At 39.4% G+C, this 20,650-nt stretch overlaps 1 protein-coding gene across 6 annotated transcripts in view; it reads left to right on the forward strand.

The window, feature by feature from the left end:
• Positions 1-20,650, forward strand: part of LOC122550753 (anoctamin-7-like) — an 81,613-nt gene that overhangs the window by 41,961 nt on the left and 19,002 nt on the right. For 4 of the 6 annotated variants that reach the window (XM_043691959.1, XM_043691961.1, XM_043691963.1 and 1 more), the window contains exons 11-18: positions 2,013-2,128; positions 3,606-3,683; positions 4,420-4,572; positions 6,968-7,004; positions 11,849-11,958; positions 12,043-12,194; positions 19,018-19,189; positions 20,381-20,510. In XM_043691959.1, coding sequence (XP_043547894.1) covers positions 2,013-2,128; positions 3,606-3,683; positions 4,420-4,572; positions 6,968-7,004; positions 11,849-11,958; positions 12,043-12,194; positions 19,018-19,189; positions 20,381-20,510 — 948 coding nt within the window. The remainder of the gene's footprint in view (positions 1-2,012; positions 2,129-3,605; positions 3,684-4,419; positions 4,573-6,967; positions 7,005-11,848; positions 11,959-12,042; positions 12,195-19,017; positions 19,190-20,380; positions 20,511-20,650) is intronic. The other 2 variants (XR_006311938.1, XM_043691964.1) reach the window with 2 other exon arrangements.

Genomic DNA, 20,650 nt, shown 5'->3' on the forward strand with positions numbered 1-20,650 from the left:
TGACTTGTCCGGACTTGTCCGACCTGCCTAGCTCCTTTTCCACCTATCCACTCCACCCTCTCCTCCCTGACCTATCACCTTCATCTCCTCCCCCACTCACCTATTGTACTCTATGCTACTTTCTCCCCACTCCCACCCTCCTCTAGCTTATCTCTCCACGCTTCAGGCTCTCTGCCTTTACTCCTGAAGGGCTTTTGCCCGAAACGTCGATTTTGCTGCTCGTCGGATGCTGCCTGAATTGCTGTGCTCTTCCAGCACCACTGATCCAGAATCTGGTTTCCAGCATCTGCAGTCATTGTTTTTACCTTACTGTTTAAATGTTCTCTATTGTATGCCCAAAAACTAATACTCCAATTATTCCACTCCTTCAGATATCTATCCATTCTGTATTTATTATTCCCTCATTATCTGCCAGACCATTGTTAGTTCACTTAATCCTAACCCTAAGTTACCATCAGAAAAAGTAGTTAAAATGAAAGTGTCTGTTTACTTTAATGCTTCTGTGTCTGAAATGAAGTCTCTGTCTTTTAGGGATTGTGACAATCTCAAAAATATGACTAACATTTAACTTTGGGAATTCTGTGTAATTGAGTAGTACCTCCTCTGAACTTCTCTCTTTCTGAGGAAACAAATCCAGTCTCTTCATTCTCTGTTCAACTCTTAGATTCCTTTGAACAAAGCAGAAGTTTCTCCAATGGACCAAATTTCAAGATCACTGTGATAAAACATAAACCTAAAAACATGAATGCAACGATTGGAAATTTTCCCCCCTGACCCTGACTAATCCCAGGAGCAGGCCAAGAGGGGAATGAGTGTATATTTGGGTGACATAACAGGATGGTACTGTGCACATCAGTGACCCATGTCAGCTGCCAAATGTCAGATATGAGGGTCTCAGTGACTAATTAATAGTCCCTTTCGGTCCTCTGTTTTCCCATATAATTGATGAAGTTGCCAGGTAAAGCCAACCTGCCTGACTCTGAGCTTTGGGAATGAGGGGTTGGGTGTACTACTGCTGAGTGATTCCTACGCCTGGTTGAACCCACCACTACAGGCCACCCAGTGGTGGGCCCTGCAGGCGCCTCACTATGATATGCCACCTGATTGGCTAGCAGCTCTGAGAATTAGGTCATTCTTCCAGATTAAGGCCTAAACTAAACTGAGCCATTTAGTACCCAGATGTCTGTGAAGGCAGGTCCCATCCTTGCAGAGGCAGGCTCATACAGATTTTCACTGTCGCCTCCACAGAAACAATTTGTTACTTCCAGCATGGACTATTAGTTTCAGTGAACTTGCATCAATAAAACAAGAGTTTACTATTTTGATTTAAAGCCTGTTTCCAAATCCCTGGTAATTTCTCCAATGACAATTAGCCACAGAAGTTGGCTGGAAGGGCACAGCTCTATCTTTAATCCTGTAGGTTTATAGAACAGAAAATGGCCCTCCAGCGGCATAATTTGGCTTTGTTTCCATTATGCTGTCATGTAATCTGTAACAAGCAAACAGGCAACTTAGTCCCAAGCGTCTCTCAATACCGTGCATGAAGTGTGTCCACAGGAATATACAGAAGAACGATACAACTTGGCTATTATCATATTTTTTGCCTATTATCTAATCTCTGCTTTTCATTGGAGTTTAGCAAAATAAAAGTAGAAAGTGATGGGCTTGAGCATGTGTGTTGTACTCTTTAACAAACTGAATCCTCTACTAGGCAAAATTCTGTAGATGCTGGAAATCTGATAGAAATACAGAGAATGTTGGAGAAACTTAACAGGTCTGGCAGCATCTGTGGAGAGAGAGAAAAACAGAGTTAACATTTCGAGATCGGTGTGACACTTCTCATACCAGATATGAAAGATTAACTCTTTTTGTCTCTCTACAGATGCTGCCAAACTTGCAGAATTTCTCCAGCACTTTTTGTGTTTGTTTTAGAAGCCTGTACTCAGGGCATTATACCACTGTTGTTTTAGAAATTATAAGCTGGATGAGTAATGTCATGGTTTCATTGCTAGGTACGATATTTTTGGCAAGATGGAAAAGGAAGAATGCAGAATTAATATACGAGTGGGATGTTGAAGATTACGAAAATAATGAACAAGTCAGGCCTCAATTTTATAGAACAAAACCAGTACGTCAACCAAGATATTTGGAGCATATCTTCAGCTGCTTTGATGCAGATTGGTACAGTGGGGGGGAAGGGGAAGGGAGGGAGGGAGGGAGTGGGGGGGGGGGATGTTTAGAGAAAGCTCAGGACTCCTTTGGTCATGACCGTTTAAATTTCATTCTGACTGCATGGGCCTCCATTGTCTGTGTGCAGCAGCACAGTCCGCAACTGGAAGTCAATGCCGCAATCAGCTTCCCGATGCCAAATGTCATGTGTGGAATGTTGGAGTGCCTGCACCATAACGTAAATGGGATTTCACACTTAGCCTTTTAAGGAATGGATCCTTATCTACTTCCTTACAAGGCCACAGATGTGAGCTTAAAGCCAAAGACGTGACCTTATACACAGGAAGGAGGCAGCCTGGATCATGATGAGGACAATTTTAAAGGAAATGGTTTAAGTGAACTAATAATTCCAATAAGTTGCTTGACTGAGGAAACCCGTACTTCCCCATCATATATGGCATGGGTGTGCCCAGCAACCTGCAGCTTGGTGTTCAAGATGCATCTATGATAAATTGATTGTCCATTGACCCCATGGATATTATTTGTCTGCCCACCAACCCTACAAACTTTAGCAAAGCCACTAGAGGCATTCATACAGATTGTGTACTGAATAATGGCAATATCCTTTCAGTTTTATCAGCTAAGTGACTTTAGATGCTTAATACATTGGCTCAAAGATTGCATGAGGAATGACTTACTGCAAACCACACAGTGAAATATTCAGCTGCAGCCCAAGATGGAAAAAAAGCTAGTGGGGATGTGGGGAGGCCAAATGCAAAAACAATTATTGTGAATGTGGACCAAACAAAGGCAATTGGACCATCTAGTGCTATTGACTAAAAATTAGTCACAAGTCACAGAGAATATTGGAAAGTAAATAAAAGGTTAAACTACGGATTGCACAGGTAGAAATGTTGGATTCCTATTTAATTGTTTTCAATGGAATGAAATCCGACAAGTTCGATAAACAGCATCTGGATTATCAGCCAGTGGCTGAATATTAAAATTAGCTCAAACAAATATCTGACACCAGAGTCATTTTAAACTACAAGTGAATAGGAGGATTAGACATACAAAAAACAGGTATCAGGTATACAAAATAAAATTCAGGATAGAAGAATAAAATGATCAACTTTTATGAGTATCATTAAAAACAAATACAAGTGTCGGATGCAATTAGTAGGTTTGGCAATATCTTTACAGTGAACAGAGGAGTTGACATTTGGTGTGACAATTTGCCAAAATTATCTCTGTCCTCTCTACTTACGTCTCCCAAACTTTGGACTTTTTCTTTGTTTTATAATGTAATGGTATGTGCTAATTATTCTTGTGCATTTCTTATCTACTCTGCCTTTGAGTGAAAGAAAATATGTTAGACTGTCATTGAATAATGGAAGCACTACTTATGACTTCAATGCTGTTCGTCAACACTATAGGATCGAATCGAAGCCTTTTGCCCAGGATACAGACGACAACTGAAAATTGCACTTTCAATTTCAGTTGGGCTTGTAATGGTAAGCAATTTAATATGAAAGAGAATGTCTAATCTTGTTTCTTTTTGGTCTCTCATTTCTCGTTTTAATTCTTTGCTGAACATGGATTCTCTATCTAGGCCAGCATTTATTGTTTATCCCTAATATCCTTTGAAAGGCTGCTGGTGAGTGTCAGAGTCAAAAAATGTAGTGCTGGAAAAACACACGGGTTCAGGCAGCATGCATGGAGCAGGAGAGTTGACGTTTTGGGCATAAGCCCTTATGTCTAGTAGGTAGGAGAGCCATTTTACTCTGGAAGTACGCCACCATCATGTTGGGGCAGGCAAAAAAAGAGACTGTCCAGGCACCTCAACTGACATATGATGTAGCCCCTGTCTCTGTGTATTCAAATGTTTGAAACTCCTTTTGTAATATCAGATTGCCGTAAATGCTATCTATATTCTTCTATCTCTACAAAGTGTCACTGGAGATTATTAGTGCAGTTGGATTCCCCTAGAGAATAATTATTAATGATCATCGTCCTCACCCTATTAACATTAGCATTTGATAATATGATTTGATTACTGGTGTCTATGTCCCAGCCTCGCTTTGTTAGATGGTGTCCTTTCATTGTAGAGATTCCATTATATACATATATATATCCATATTATGTCTTTGTGTATCTGGGCTAAACACTATTGAACAAAACCATAAAGAATGTGTGTTTGTTAATCATATCAATTAGAAAATCTAATTTTCCTTTCTGCATTATGTACAGGTGGGCTGTGTATTCATCAGTGTCGTGGCAGTGGTAATTTATAAAACCTGGGTTAGATTTCGAGTGATAACATCTAATTCGCTTGAAAATTTCTTCTTAAGTACTGTTGTTAGCTCATTACTCAATGCGCTGTCCATTTTAGTCCTGGGAAAGGTAAGTTAATTTGGTTATGAATGATAAGAGTGATCACAACAGAAGTAACCTAATTATTGATAATTAATAACATAGCACACCATAGCAAAACTAAGTATGGTATAAAAACACGAAGATCTGTAACTGTGACAAATTACAGTGATCTTTGTGCTGTCAGCCTTAAAACAAAATGGCTTGTTGTTTGAAGAATATACCATTGAATTATAACATAAGTACAGCACAGAAGGAGTCCATGTATGTTGATGGCTGTACCCTATAACACAGCAATCCCCACTTCCTTCCCTTTGCTATAGCTTTGTAATTTTCAGATATTTATCCAATTCCCTTTTGCTAGCTTGAAATGAATCTACCTGCATCATTGTTTCAGGCAGTGCAATCCTGATTCAAATCATCGACTGCATAAAGATGCTTATCCTTGTATCTCTGTAGTTCTCTTGGCAATATTAGGGCAGCACGGTGGCACAGTGGTTAGCACTGCTGCCTCACAGCGCCAGAGACCCGAGTTCAATTCCCGACTCAGGTGACTGACTGTGTGGAGTTTGCACGTTCTCCCCGTGTCTGCGTGGGTTTCCTCCGGGTGCTCCAGTTTCCTCCAATCTAATCTAATCTAATAATTTAAACTCAGTATCCTCTAATTCTCAATTCTTCCACCAATGGGAACAATTTCTCTCTATTTACTCCCAAACTCCACCTAAATTTAAACCTCAAAAATGTCTGAATTGTTGCTTGTGAGATCTTGGAGGTTTTCAGAATGCTATCTGTGTCCTTTGGGAAATGAATTACAGAGCTAAAGACAAGCTGCAGTTTATTAGAACTGTTGCCAGAATGTCTTTCTTCTTCCACTACAAACAAGAGTCATGGGAAGCAAGATACTTTAATCTGTTCAAAATCAAGGTGAAAGCATCAGCAGGCCGTGCAGCCAATCAGATTAAATTATTCTCATAGACAGTAAAGCAGAAGTACAAAACAGAGATTATAATTCAGTTTTAGTAAGTTTATAGAAAATCAAATAAAAATTGGAACATATACATAGTATTAGATGAAATAACACAAACAAATATTTTAATTTTTTATGCTATTCTGACAGAAAGCCAATCTATACATGTAAAATTAGTTTTTCCAAATTGAAGAATTACTCAGCAATAATTAATACATGGGTCTCATTAAAATACATTTAGTTACACCTTTTTCAACAAGGTGTCAGTCATTTTTACAATCGGAACCCTACATAAAAAAGTTGAAATTCACACTGAAATACAAGTTCTATTCTGATTGCAAGAACAAAGAACATAACACTGCCTATGAACATACAAATATGCAAACTGGGATCAGGGGTAGACTACTCTAATTACTGCACATTCTCACCTTTCCCTGACAACCTTCCATCTACATGCTCATCAAGAATCCACCAGCCACTGCTTTAAAGTATCCAAAGACTCTGCTTCACCACTAGTGTAGTGGAATCCAAATCATAACAACTGATTCCTCCGATGGAAACAGATTTAAAATAATTGGCAATCAACAGTGACATGAATTAAAAGGAAGTTCAGCAGCTTGTTATGATTTGGAGTCCATGATACCAGTGGTTAAGCAGAGTTCAATCAGGGAATAGTGAGACTTAATTGGATAGTATCTTTTAAAGAGCGAGCACATTGCACTAAGGGCCAAATGACCTCCTCTGTGTTGTATCATAGTATAATTCCAGTTAAGCAGTAATAAGCTGGAGAAGCCACACAGAGTGGATAAAATAATTGGAAACAAAGTTCCATAACTAATTTTGTATATTTGTCATTTACAAGTTTATAAAAATCAGCATGAGTTTAAAATATTGCCAGCAAGGTGGTTTGCATACCTCATGATCATTTATAGAGTTTATGTTACCTCTGCCTCCCTTGTAATCACTGAATCTTGACAATAACCAGGTACATCTAGGCACTAAATACTGGAAGCATAAGGCAAATCTGAATTTCTTATAAGAAAATGTATAAGCAACTATTCAAAGGTAATGAGGTCATCATAGTTCACTTTAAAGTATTTATTTATTTAGAAATATTTCTGTTAAATCAAGTAATTTTTTTAACCTAATTCTGTTGCATTATATATGTATTATGTATATGGATGGTGATAACTTGTGGATCTTATAATCCAAAGATTTCCCCCATTGGAATTTGAAAGGTCCGTATCTTTCAGGAAGCTGTCTAGCTCTGTTTTGAAGGATTGTAGATAATCTATAATTATTGCATAGTTAGTAACCTATTTCAGATGGTGATAACTCAAAACAATTTCCTTAACCTTCTTTGATATTTTACTTGTAATAAGCTCAATTTTACCTTTATGTAGTGAAACTCACTATTATTATGAAAAAAATACATAATTTGACTTATTTAAATTTTAGGGGTATCAGAAAATTGCAGTTAAAATGACTGACTGGGGTAAGCAGTTATACTTTAATATATTTATGTATTTCAAAACTGTTACTAATGGGATATGATGTTATCCACAAATTTAACTTGCATTGTTCCGGATAGCCTATTGTGATTTATGAATATTGTATATTTGGGCAGCCAAATTATAGCCAGCACAAATCCAAAAGACAGTAGAAAGCTTATTGGAAATTGTAAAAGACACACATCCTATGGGGCAAAACTAGCACAGCCTTAATATAGCAGCTGAAAAAGGAGTTGAGAAATAATGGTAAGACTCTGATTGTGTAACATTGGTGTATCTGTATGCTGGTACTCATAGTTTAATCTCAGTCTATTCACTAAATCCTAACGTTGTAGTTAGGTTCCTGAGAATCACAACATTAAGTGAAATAACTTTAAACGAACAGATTTTGCGATTATAACCAATTCAGAAAACGAAGTTAGGTTCTGTTACACAGTTCTTGTCAGACAAGAAAATTAAAACATCATACCTGTAAATTTAAATATTTTACATTGCTAAATTCCTATATTAGTAAACAAAGTATTTAAAATAAACTGCATTTTAAAAATACAAGTATTGTAACTCTAATTAATTGCTACCTAGTACCAAATGCACCCTTTTACTGCCAACACTCCAACTTGTGATATGAGTCACTCTCTCACTGAACCTCGCATTTCCTGATTCTCCTAATCACCATTTCTCCCTCTAAACCTGCAATCTATTCAAGATTCAGATCCAGTTCAAAACCAATGCTGCAAGGTCATGAGAGTACAAGTCTGAATGTTGCAAAAATGCTGAGCCACAATTATTACAATACTTTTTTTTAATGCTCCTGCTTGCTGCTCCTTTCTCCTGAACTCTCACTGTGATCAAGGGCCTTATTGATAAATGGGAAGTGGCTAGAGGAGCAGCTTTGACTTTCATCTTCAAATCAAATCACTTAAAGAACTCTAGATTCAAACATCCAATTTAATTTCAACCATAAGACTCAGGGTCCAACTAAATATGAGACCATTCCATGTTAAGAGTCTTTAGATAAGGTTTACCAATTTATTAATTTATCAAAACAAGTACAACAGAAATGGCAGTTAAGCAGACAATGGATTCCCAAGACTCCACTCTGCAATAGCAATCGTTAATTAGCTAGAGTGCTGTCTCTGCTTCTTTCTGCACACCCAACCATTAAAAAGAATGGTTATTCATGCTTAATTTATTAACCCTTTCCAAACCTCAACCCTTAGTATGATTAGAGATACCTTATTGGTCTAGGCATGTTACGAATAGATTCTTAATTGACTAGTCACTGCATGCTAAGTCCTGAACAATTCATAATTTGGAGATGCCGGTGTTGGACTGGGGTGTACAAAGTTAAAAATCACACAACACCATGTTATAGTCCAATAGGTTTAATTAGAAGCATTAGCTTTCAGACCACTGCTCCTTCATCAGGTGGTTCACCACTTGATGAAGGAGAAGTGCTCCGAAAGCTAATGCTTCTAATTAAACCTGTTGGACTATAACATGGTGTTGTGTGATTTTTAACTTTGAGCAATTCATAGTTTGTCTTGGACTGGTTAAATAGTTTATCCACAACTTCTCACTTGTTTCTTTAAAACTAATTGTGATCTACTGACATCACTTCTCATTATTGATTGATTAGTCTATTAAAATTTATGGGTGGGGTTGTCCCAGCTCATTATAGCTATACTTGTCATTTCATTGAGTTTTATATCTTAGCATTGACATAACAAAATATTTTACGATACCTTCTTTTCCCATTTAGTTAGAATGGGACTGTATGCTGCTATGACCTCATGATTGGTGTTCTGACTTACCTCAGATTTCCCTTAAACTTCTTATAACACAATACAAAAGATCACAAAATAGTCATGCAATAAATTTTTAAAGTAGGTATTACTTAAGTTAAAGATATAGGTGCAAAATGAACAGTGCATAAAAGGTGTGATTGAGCTACATTTTCAAATATTTGGTTATTGCAGTCTTAAATAAGAAAATTCTCAATGGTTAAAGGTCACAAACATAAACATACATTGTTACAAAGTTAACTTGGACAAAGCATACATTTAATTAAATATAATTGCTTCTCTTCTAAACCACTAAGTTAAAACAAAGGTAATATGGAACATGGCTGCTATGTTTTCTTATCTCCCCCTTTCTGCAGTTTGGGAAGGCAATGGCCCAGTGGTATTATTGCTAAACTAGTCATCTAGGGACTCAGGTAATGTTCTGGCAACCCAGGTTCAAATCTTGCCATGCTAGATGATGGAATTTTAATTCAATTAAAAAAGAATCTGGAATGAAGAGTATAATGGTGATCATGAAACTATTGCTGATTGTTGAAAATACAGCATCTGGTTCACTACTGTCCTTTAGGGAAGGAAACTCCTTACCTAGTCTGGCCAATGTGTGACTCCAGACACAGCAATATAGTTAACTCTTAACTGCTCTCTAGGCAATAAATGCTGGCCTTACCCAGTGAACCCCACATTCTGTGAATTGATTTTAAAAAAATCTCTTCTAGCCTGTTTTCATTGGTAACACCAATGACTTCTGATCAGTATTGCACGAGTTGGGAGAACGAGAGCCCCTTCAATCTGAATGTTGAAGGTTTTCGCACTGTTGCTCTGTGAAATCCAATGATGTGTTTCTTAGTCAAATACAGAGTCACATGAAATGAAAGTAGTAAGGTCAGTATAGATTGCAGTCAGGCAGAATAACAGTGTTAGGCAAATCAATTAATACTTTGATTGCTAGATTACAAGTAAACTGATTGTGAAACATCAAACTCCTTAGGAGTGCTACAACACTTGGTCTTGAATATCAAAAGGAGGATGATGTTTGCACAGGGCTAGCAGGTTTTGAGATGAGGTTCAAGAAATAAGTAATTCTGACAGCGTGCAAATGTTAGAGATGAGATTTCAGTGAGGAATGATGGAAATATACACAACTGACAATGTTTGAGAATAAAAGCCCATTGCTGATTTCACATGCAACTGTATGCATTTTTTAAAATGGATTATAACAATGCCAGCTTAGCACTTCTGCATAATGAGGACTCACACTTCCACGACCCCAGAATTATAGCTTCACATCAAATCGGGATTTGAACCTTGGATAAGAACGCAGGTCCAGGAAAATGAGCAGAAACGTTGGTTCCGCAGGAGCAAGGATTTGTAAGAGGTTGAATCAGGGAGCACAAGATAGTCAGATTATTGACTATTGACAGAAAGACAGTGAGTCATAGAGCAGGGTGAGGGCATAAGTCAGAGGCTGAATCAAGGGATAAGAGATAGCTCTTTAAAATGGCTCCAATTGGATCATGTAGCCAAACCTCAGACAAGAGGAGAACAACTTTAAATGAACCTCTTGACATAAGAACGCAAGAACATAAAAATAGGAGCAGCCCTGTTCCTCGATCCATTTGAGATCATAACCTGTCTTATATGCCAACACTATTTCCTGTGCAAGCATCATAATCTTTTGTTTTTATTATGCAGAAATCTCTAAATCTTAGTCTTGAACATACTGAATAACTGAGCCTCCACAGCCCTCTGGGAGAGAGAATTCTGGACCCTCAGCCAGGAAAAACATTCTTTTAGCATCTACCTTTGCAATTCCTATGTGTTTGAATGAGATCACATCTCATTCTTTTAAATTCTAGAGACCAAAGGCCCAGTCTATTTGGTCTTTCCTCATAGGAGAATTGTTGTATCCCAGGAATTGGTTTAGTGAGGATTCATTGCACCTCTCTGTATCAGAAGACCAGACTGCTCACCAACTTATGTAAGACCAAAATTGTACATGATAGTCCAGGTCTAGTCATACTGAAGTTCTATGTAATGACAGCAAGACTTGATAACTTCTATACTTTAAATGCATTTGTACTAAAGGTCAACATAACATTTACCTTCTTAATTGCTTGCTGTGCCTGCACCTTAACTTCCAGCGACTTATGAGCAAGGATGCTGGAGTTCCTTTGAAGTTCAACATCACCCAGCTGCGTACTATTTCAGAAATATTCTGTATTTCTGTTTCTCCGGCCAAAGTTGGTAGCCTCACTTTTCTCTACATTGTATCCCATCTGCCACACCTTTGCGCAGTCACTTAGCCTCTCCACATCCCCTTGAAGCATTTGAAAAAGGGTCAGTTAGACTCGAAACGTCAGCTCTTTTGTCTCCTTACAGATGCTGCCAGACCTGCTGAGATTTTCCAGCATTTTCTCTTTTGGTTTCAGATTCCAGCATCCACAGTAATTTGCTTTTATCCCCTTGAAGCATGTTTGAATTCTCCTCCCAATTCCCACTCACATCTAATTTCGTGCAATCTAAAAACTTCAAAATATTACATTTATCCCTACTATCATTTTCTAAGTATTCTGTTATCAAACCCCTTCCAATAGCTTGTACTATTTTCCCCATGACCCATGTTACACAAACAGATATGTAGTTCCTCATTTTCCTTCATCCTCTTAAATAGTGGAATTACAGTTACAACCTGCCTAACTGCAGCAACCATTCAAGAGTCTATAGAATTTAGAAAGATAACCACTAATGTATCTACTAACTCTACAGGCACCTCTTTCAACACTGGTGAACAAGAATACAGATCCCATTAATTGACCAATGCTAATGTAAAACAATGTTCAATGTGACAATGTTAAGCAGACATACTCTGTGTCATTAATACTAGCTTTTACCAGAAAATGATATTAGTGTATAGAAAAAGGTAAAATTTTTCATTTATGAAACAGCTTAACACTCAACCCTGCAATGTTTTAAAACAAATGTATCACTTTTGTGACTTATTTAATTCTTTCTTCTCTCTGCAGAAAACCACAGAACTGAGACTGAATACAATGATGCTCTGATCATCAAGTTTTTTGCCTTTGAGTTTGCCAACAATTATTCACCTCTCTTTTATATTGCATTTCTCAGAACGGTGAGTAATGCATCCAACAGTTTATAAAACAAACCCTGGTTGCTTTACAATTCCAAATGCTCATAGTTTTTCTGATAATTTTAGAACAATGAACAGTTTTTCACATCAATTGGTTTGCCTGGCTTGGAGGATAATTGTGGAGAGCTGAACAATTGCATGACAGAACTTTGCTTTCAAGTCTTAATGCTGATGATCACCCACCCACTTCCAAAGTTTCTGAAAGATGTTATTATACCGTAAGTCTGTTTTTACATGATTAAATATTTGTTTTAAATTTTAAGTCACTTGCAATGTGGGAGTTACTGGAAATGTAATTTTATAGCTGGTTTGCTTACCATTAGCAATGGGTTGGGGGTTGGAACTGTGCATAGAAATGTCAGCAGTGCATTCAGCAGATCAGAATTTTCAATTGCAACTGAATTGAAACAATTCATTTTAGCTTCCATGTTTTGTAGTACAGTGGACATGATGTATACTCCGATAACATGACTTTAGCTGTGTTCAAAGGGACATTGTTACAAATGCAAGTTGGAGCTGTTTGTTATGAAGATTGTCTATTGAGCAAGGGTAGCTTTCAGATTTGTGATGAAGGGCTCATGCCCGAAATGTCAATTCTCCTGTTCCTTGGATGCTGCCTGACCTGCTGTGCTTTTCCAGCAACACAATTTTAGCTTTCAGATTTAGTCAATACTGCTGGAATTATTGCTGGGGCAGTCAGGAGCAGGAGGGATACACATAGCCAGCATTGAAAGAATGAGGCCAACAGCTTTCACTTGGAAATTATGGTTGTAGGGAACTGAGGAGGTGACTACCAGCAACATTGTGTTCAAGTCATAGAGATCTTGAATGTAGCATAAGAAGTGGTTGGAATAGTGAATCAGTGCATCCTGTACTTTCAGACCATGCTTCCCTGCTTCTCTCTATCTTATCAGGTGTTCTCCATTATCTCACCCCTCACAATGATTCAGCTTTCAGCAGCTACTGTGCACTTCACCACTTTCACTTCACCACTTCCCCATTTATTCATCCACCATTGCCAATCCCATCTCAAATCTTGGGTAATGTGATGCATCTGTCTCACTGTCTTGGGCACATTAAATGCAAAACTAAGTGAAATTCAATTCATAAGAATTCCTTGTCATCTTCTAAGGACAATATTTGTAGCAATATTTATCTACAGCTGGTAAGAGTTAAGGCCCTGGTTTCGGTGATTAGGTTGCTCGCTGACACCCAAATAAACCTGGAAGTAGGCAAGTTAGAGTGAGTTTGCAGTGTGATGGCAAATCAGATTTTTAAATTAGTCATTCATTCGAAAACCAGCTTTGGGTGTTAAGATTTCCTTAAAACTTCAGGCAACATGGAAGACCAATGTGGAAAAACCATTGTGCAAGGCTTAGTGTTGTCTCCTTCTTCAAACTAAATGATTAAATTTAAATAAAAACATTAGGAGGAAAGGGCATACTTTAAAATGCCTCTTCTTTCATCTCCCATTTCTAAATCAAAGATTGTTCTCTAATTTTGTTGTACCTGCACTATTTTTGTGTAAAAAGTTCGCCTGTGAAAGAACAATAAGATTTTTTATTGCTACATGTTGTATGCAGTTTTAGGGTAGAAATTGTAAAGTTAATATCAACTTTTGTACAATCTACACAGCCTCTGCTTGGGATGACCAGAAATCACAAAAGAAGCAAAAATGTATTTTCAGGGTGATGCCAGAGTTGCTTTACAGGCATAGAACAGACAAAGGTCACATTACAAGCTTTCTGTTCTGTCTAGCCTTATGTAATTTGATGCAATTTTAAATATCAAAATGACCGCAATTGGATTCATGTTTGTGAGGGGGCATATATTTTCAATTGAATACAAATCATTTGAAATGATATATTCAGCATTCCCACTTTCTTAGCAAGGAATTGTGCTTCATGGGAGCATTGACTTGAAAATTGGCTCTAAATTATGCAGCTATAAACTACCCTTTCGAACATGGTTTCCTATTGAATTATGGCATCAGTGACTACTCTACAATATTAAAGTTTTGATCAGCTATTGTAATTTGAATTATTTTGTACCTTTGTGTATTAATTGTGTACATAAATATTTATTACAACAAATTAATTTTATTTAATAATGGTCACATCCCATTGTTTCTCTACTTGTGAGAAGATAGTACTTACTTATTCACCAAATTCATATCTTTTTAGTTGTAGACTATGCTAACAATTTTTCACTAATATTGTGTGAGAATATAGGATAGCATGAGAACATGGCTCCAGCAGTATAATAAACATACCCACAAGGAGCAGGAGTTTGACATTTGTCCCCTCAAGCCTACTCTGCCATATAATAAAACATGTTGCTTTAATTGCAACCTCAAATCCATATTCCCACCTACCCATGATAACTTTTCAGCCCCTAGCTTAGTGAGAATCTATCCACCTCTGCTTTACAAATATTCAAAGACTCTGCATCAACTAACATTTCAAGAAGAGAGTTCCAAAGTCTCATGACCCTCTGAGCGAAATAAATTGCCCTCATCTCTTTTTGTTTTAAATGGGTGTCCCCTTATTTTTAAATAGTTATTTTGATCCATTTATAAGAGGAAACATCCTCTCACATTCACTCTGTCAAGTTACCTTGTGTGTTTCATTCAAGTTGATTTTTACTCTTCAAAACCTGAGCAGATATAAGTACAGCTGATCAATCGTTCCTCATTCCACAAACCCACTTATTCCAATGCATTCACGCACATCATTAAATAATATGTACTAACATTGGGCAATCAATCCTTTGCATGCTCAAGTGTTTATATCTGGTCCTGTTAACTCTTATTCCTCTAAATAATAAGATATGGAAATTTGGAATAAGCAGTATATCACTAACAATTATGTTAAGACTGCAAGGAACTGTGTTGAGAGTGTGGTGCCGCAAAAGCACAGCAGGTCAGGCAGCAGCCGAGGAGCAGGAGAATTGACATTTCGGGCATAAGCCCTTCATCAGGAATGAGGCTTGTGGACCGGGGGCAAGAGATAAATGGGAGGGGTGTGGGTTTGGGGGAAGGTAGCTGAGAATGCAATAGGTAGATGAAGATGATAGGTCAGAGAGGAGGGTGGAGCGGATAGATGGGAAAGGTAATGAACAGGTCAGGAGGACGGTGCCGAGTTGGAGGCTTGGGACTGGGATAATGTTAGGGGAGGGGAAATGAGGAAACTGTTGAAATCCATACTGATCCCATATGATTGCAGGGACCAAAGGTGGAATATGAGGCGTTCTTCCTCCAGGTGTCGGGTGGTAAGGGTTTGGCGGTGGAGGAGGCCCAGGACCGGCATGTCCTTGATAGAGTGGGAGGGGAGTTGAAATGTTCAGCCATGGGGCAGTGGGGTTGGTTGGTGTGGGTGTCCCAGAGATATTCTTTGAAACGATCTGCAAGGAGACATCCTGTCTCCCCAATGTAGAAGAGACCACATTGGGTGCAACGGACACAGTAGATGACATTGGTGGAGGTACAGGTAAATTTCTGTTGACTGTGGGGCCTTGGATGGAGGTGAGGGGAGTGGTGTGGGCACAGGTTTTGCAGTTCCTGCGGTGGCAAGGGAAGGTGCTGGGAGTGGGGTGTGGGCTGGTGGGGGACATGGACCTAACGAGGGAGTCATGGAGGGAATGGTCTTTCCGGATTGCTGATATGGATGGGACGAGAAATATATCTCTGGTGGTGGGGTCCTTTTGAAGGTGGCTGAAGTTGCGGGGGGTAATGCAATGTGTGCGGAGGTTGGTGGGGTGGAAGGTGAGGGCCGGAGGTTTCTATCCTTGTTACATTGGGAGGGGTGGGTTTCAAGGGTGGTGGTGCGGAAAGTGGTGGATACATGCTGGAGGGCATTGTCAACCACATGGGAAGGGAAATTGTAATCTTGGAAGGAGACCATCTGGGATTTTCTAAGGTCGAACTGGTCATCCTGGAAACAGATGCGGCGGAGGCGGAGGAACTGGGAATAAGGGATAACGCTTTTACAGGAGGTAGGGTGGGAGGATGTTTAGTCTAGGTAGCTGTGGGGGTCGGTGTGCTTGTAGTAGGTGTCTGTCTTCCAAAATTGCAATTTCCCTTCCCATGTGGTTGACGATGCCCTCCAACATGTCTCCTCCACGTCCTGCACCACCACCCTTGAACCCCACCCCTCTCAATGCAACAAGGATAGAAATCCTGGTCCTCACCTTCCACCTGACCAACCTCCATATACATCACATCATCCTTCACCACTTCTGCCATCTACAAAAGGACTCCACCAACCAGAGATATATTTCCCGCCCTACCCATATCAATGTTCCGAAAAGACCATTCCCTCCGGGACTCCCTCATCAGGTCCACACTCCCCACTAGCCCACACCCCACTCCAGACACCTTCCCCTGCCATTGCAGGAAGTGCAAAACCGGAGCCCACACCATTCCCCTCACCTCTGTCCAAGGCCCCAAAGGATCCTTTCACATCTGACAGAAATGTATCTGTACCTCCACCAATGTCATTTACTGTATCCGTTGCACCCAATGTGGTCTCTTCTACATCAGGGAGACAGGATGCCTCCTTGCGGATCATTTCAGAGAACATCTATGGGACACCCACACCAACCAACCCCACAGTCCCATGGTTGAACACTTTAACTGCCCCTCCCACTCCATCAAGGACATGCAGGTCCTGGGTCTCCTCCACCACCAAACCCTTACCACCAGACGGCTGGAGGAGAAACGCCACGTATTCCACCTGGGAGCCTGCAACCACAGGGGATCAAGGTGGATTTCAACAGTTTCCTCATTTCCCCTTCCCCAACATTATCCCAGTCCCAAGCCTCCAATTCAGCACCGGCCTCCTCACCTGTCCATCACCTTTCCCATTTATCTCTCCACCCTCTTCTCTGACCTATCACCTTCTCCCTCACCTTTATCTACCTGTTGCATTCTCAGCTACCTCCACTCTAGCCCCACCCCTCTCCCATTTATCTCTCACCATTCCCCCGGACCCCCGGGCCCACAAGCTTCATTCCTGATGAAGAGCTTATGCCCAAAACATTGATTCTCTACTCCTTAGATGCTGCCTGACTTGCTGTGCTTTTCCAGCACTACGCTCTCAACTCTGATCTCCAACATCTGCAGTCCTCAGTTTGTGCAAGGAACAGGGTTCCATCTGATGTCTGCTTTTAATACCAGTGGATATTGAATGGTAAAAGTTCGTTGTGCGCCAGTAAGTAGAGATAATGGATAGGTACTCAGATTGGCAGTACGTGTCTGTTTGTGTTCCCCAAGGATCTGTGTTTGCATCATTTGTTATTAACTTGAATAATGGGACTTCCCCCTCTACATTCGTGATGAAGGGCTTATGCCTGGAACATCGACTCTCCTGCTCCTTAGAGGCTGCCTGGCCTGCTGTGCTTTTCCAGTGCCACATGTTTTGACTCTGATCTCCAGTGTCTGCAGTCCTCACTTTCTTTTAATGGCATTTAAAGTCATGCTTCCAAATTTGCTGATGACACAAAGTTACGTGGCATTGTAGACAGTTGTAGATGATAGCATAAAGTTGCATAGAGATACTGACCGGCTAGGTGAGTGGGCAAAACAGTGGCAAATAGATTTTAATGTCAGCAAGTGTAAGGCTATCCACTTAAACTAAAAAAAGATGGACCAGTGTGCTTTTTAGATGGTATGAAGTTAAAAACAGTGGATGTCCAAAGAGATTTTGGGATTCAGGTGTACAGATCTTCTAAATGCCACCAACAAGTGCAGAAAATAATCAAGGAAGTTAGTGGAACACTGGCCTTTATATCCAGAGGATCGGAGAATAACAATGCAGAAGTTATGCTGCAGGTATATAAAACCCTGACTGGAGTATTTTGAGCAAATCTGTGCAACACACCTTCGGAAGGATATGTTAACCTTGGAGGGAGTATGATGTAGATTTACAAGAATGATACCTTGGCTGCAGGGGTCAAAAGATGAGGAGAGATTAGACAAATTAGGCCTGTTTTCTCAAGAACTTAAAATGTTAAGGGTGACCTGATGAAAGTATTCAAGATGTTAAGAGGAGAAGGCAGAGTAGATAAAGATAACCGATTTCCACTGATCAGAGATTCTAGAGCTAAGGGACATAGTCTAAAAGTTAGGGCCAGATCATTCAAGAAGCACTTCTGTACATGGAGGGTGGTCGAGATTTTGAAATTTCTTCCAAAAATGGCAGTAGATGTTAATTTTAAACCTGAGATGGACAAGTTTTTATTAAGCAAAGTTATTAAGGAGTATGGGCCCAAGACAGATCTGGAGTTAGCCCATAGGTCAGCTATGATCTCCTTGAATGGCAAAACAGACCTGAGTGGCGTGCACCTGCTCCTATGTTCCTTGTTAATGATAAAAGAGGAAAATATTTCTAATACGTGGAATGTAGGGCTAGAAAAATGTCTATGAATTATTAATTTGTAAATGGTTAATAAACATTATCAAATTGTTCTCCCCACTACATGGAAGAGCGGGCTTGTCTGCCTGTTTGAACGAAATGCATTAATAACTCAGATAAATTGGTAGGTAGAAATTGGGCGGCACGGTGGCACAGTGGTTAGCACTGCTGCCTCACAGCACCAGAGACCCGGGTTCAATTCCCGACTCAGGCGACTGACTGTGTGGAGTTTGCACGTTCTCCCCGTGTCTGCATGGGTTTCCTCCGGGTGCTCTGGTTTCCACCCACAGTCTAAAGACCTGCAGGTCAGGTGAATTGGCCATGCTAAATTGCCCGTAGTGTTAGGTAAAGGGGTAAATATAAGGGAATGGGTGGGTTGCGCTTCGGCGGGTTGGTGTGGACTTGTTGGGCCGAAGGGCCTGTTTCCACACTGTAAGTCTAATCTAATCTAAATCTAAAACTTGAATAGAGTTCTTTAAATTGATATTACCTCTATGATAATATCTCAAAGGTCATACTACCTAAAAGTAAATTATCACCCATCCTTAGCTAATGACAATTGTGCTGGACAACATTGTGGGCTAATATTTTATCATTTACTCTAATTGTTTTGTGCATTGTTATTTAGGTGGGCAAAACATCTGATATGCGGAGTCTGTGGTAATACAAACAAAGAATCCCATCAAAAAGAATGCAGTACAGTGAATGGCTACATTCTCAGAGACTATAACAAACCTGACCTTGGAAACTTCACACTGGAGGAGTATACTGAAAAAGTTATACAATATGGTCTCCAGATGGTAAGACTTTACATTTCTTACTGTTATCAGGAACTCTCATAGTTACCAGAAAGCAACAACTATCATTAAAGTTGCAGCTTTGAAAGTTATAGACTGGTAGACATTTGTCTTCTAAGCTGTGGGGTTATTCAAACCCCATGTTACACACTGACTGAAATTTGAACCTGATGCAGTAAGAATTTCAGAATCTAACCAGTGTGGGTCACATACTTCCTTCATCTTTCAATACTGATAAGTTCAAACTTGTGCAGCAGCACAAAGAATAAAGAACTGGCATTTGTAAAGCACCCTTCTCAAGGTATCTCAATGTGTTTTGCCACAAGTGAATTATTATGAAATGGAGCCACATTTATTTGAAGGGAAATGCATCAATTAACTTATAGATTAGTAGAAAGTACGGTCAGAAAATAACATTAGAATCCTTAGGAGGTCACATAAACCTGGTGTAGTGTCAGTAATTAAGTTCCTATCTGTTTCAAATGGGAATTCCAGAAGGTAACTATAATAACCCCACCCCAAATCCGATCCCCTGGAAAATCAGATGGCTTCAAAACTTACATTAGATGAGGAGAGGTAAAAATGCAGCTCTTTTTAAATCACAAATTGCACAGTAAGGAGACCAAGATTGAGTCCTCTATTACTTGCCCTGTCATGAATTTCTGTCAACATTGGGAGCTTTTTACTTTATGGTATGGCAACAGATTACATTTTCAGCTTTTTACTTGGAAGCTGAGTACAAGATACATCCCTGAGGAATATTTCTGCTCTGCACATGGACACCTGAAATTTAGAACCAGATGCATTAAGAAAAGCTGATAGCTGTTCACAGAAGCTGTAGGTGCTAGCCAGGATCAGTATAGGTAATTTTGATGATGTTTTTCTTGCTATTTTGATTAAAAGGACAATTGAAAACTGTTCTATTACTGATCTTGTGATATACCCACAGACATTGTTTCTTCCTGAATGAAACAAACAGAAACATCGCCCCTAAATGCAGACCAACTTTGATCTATTTAAAAAATATTTTAAACTATTACTAATCAGTAATTTAGGAGATAGGGTAAATTCAATTTGAGAAATAAAACGTACATAATGTTGTAATTAAAAAGTTCAAATGTACTTGCTTTGGGCCACATGTATGATTTAAGTTGCGTATGATTATTTTCATTCTTTACTCTTCTTGGTTTACAGCTTTTTGCTGTCTCATTCCCTCTGGGACCATTTATTTTCTTCTTAACCATACTTTTCGATATACGTGTGGATGCTAAACGACTGTTATTGATGTACAAACGTCCCATCGCTCACATGGCTCAAGATATTGGTAAGGAATTGACACTAACTTCATGTTAGATAAGCCTTTAGCTTCTGTTCATGCCTCCCTTGGCATCTTTCAACAGGCTTCAGGCTCTCACTACCATTATAAGCAGCAGCTCCAATTGTCCCGTCTCCCTCCCTCATCAA

The sequence above is a fragment of the Chiloscyllium plagiosum genome, chromosome 6, assembly GCF_004010195.1.
Source record: "Chiloscyllium plagiosum isolate BGI_BamShark_2017 chromosome 6, ASM401019v2, whole genome shotgun sequence".
NCBI lineage: Eukaryota > Metazoa > Chordata > Chondrichthyes > Orectolobiformes > Hemiscylliidae > Chiloscyllium > Chiloscyllium plagiosum.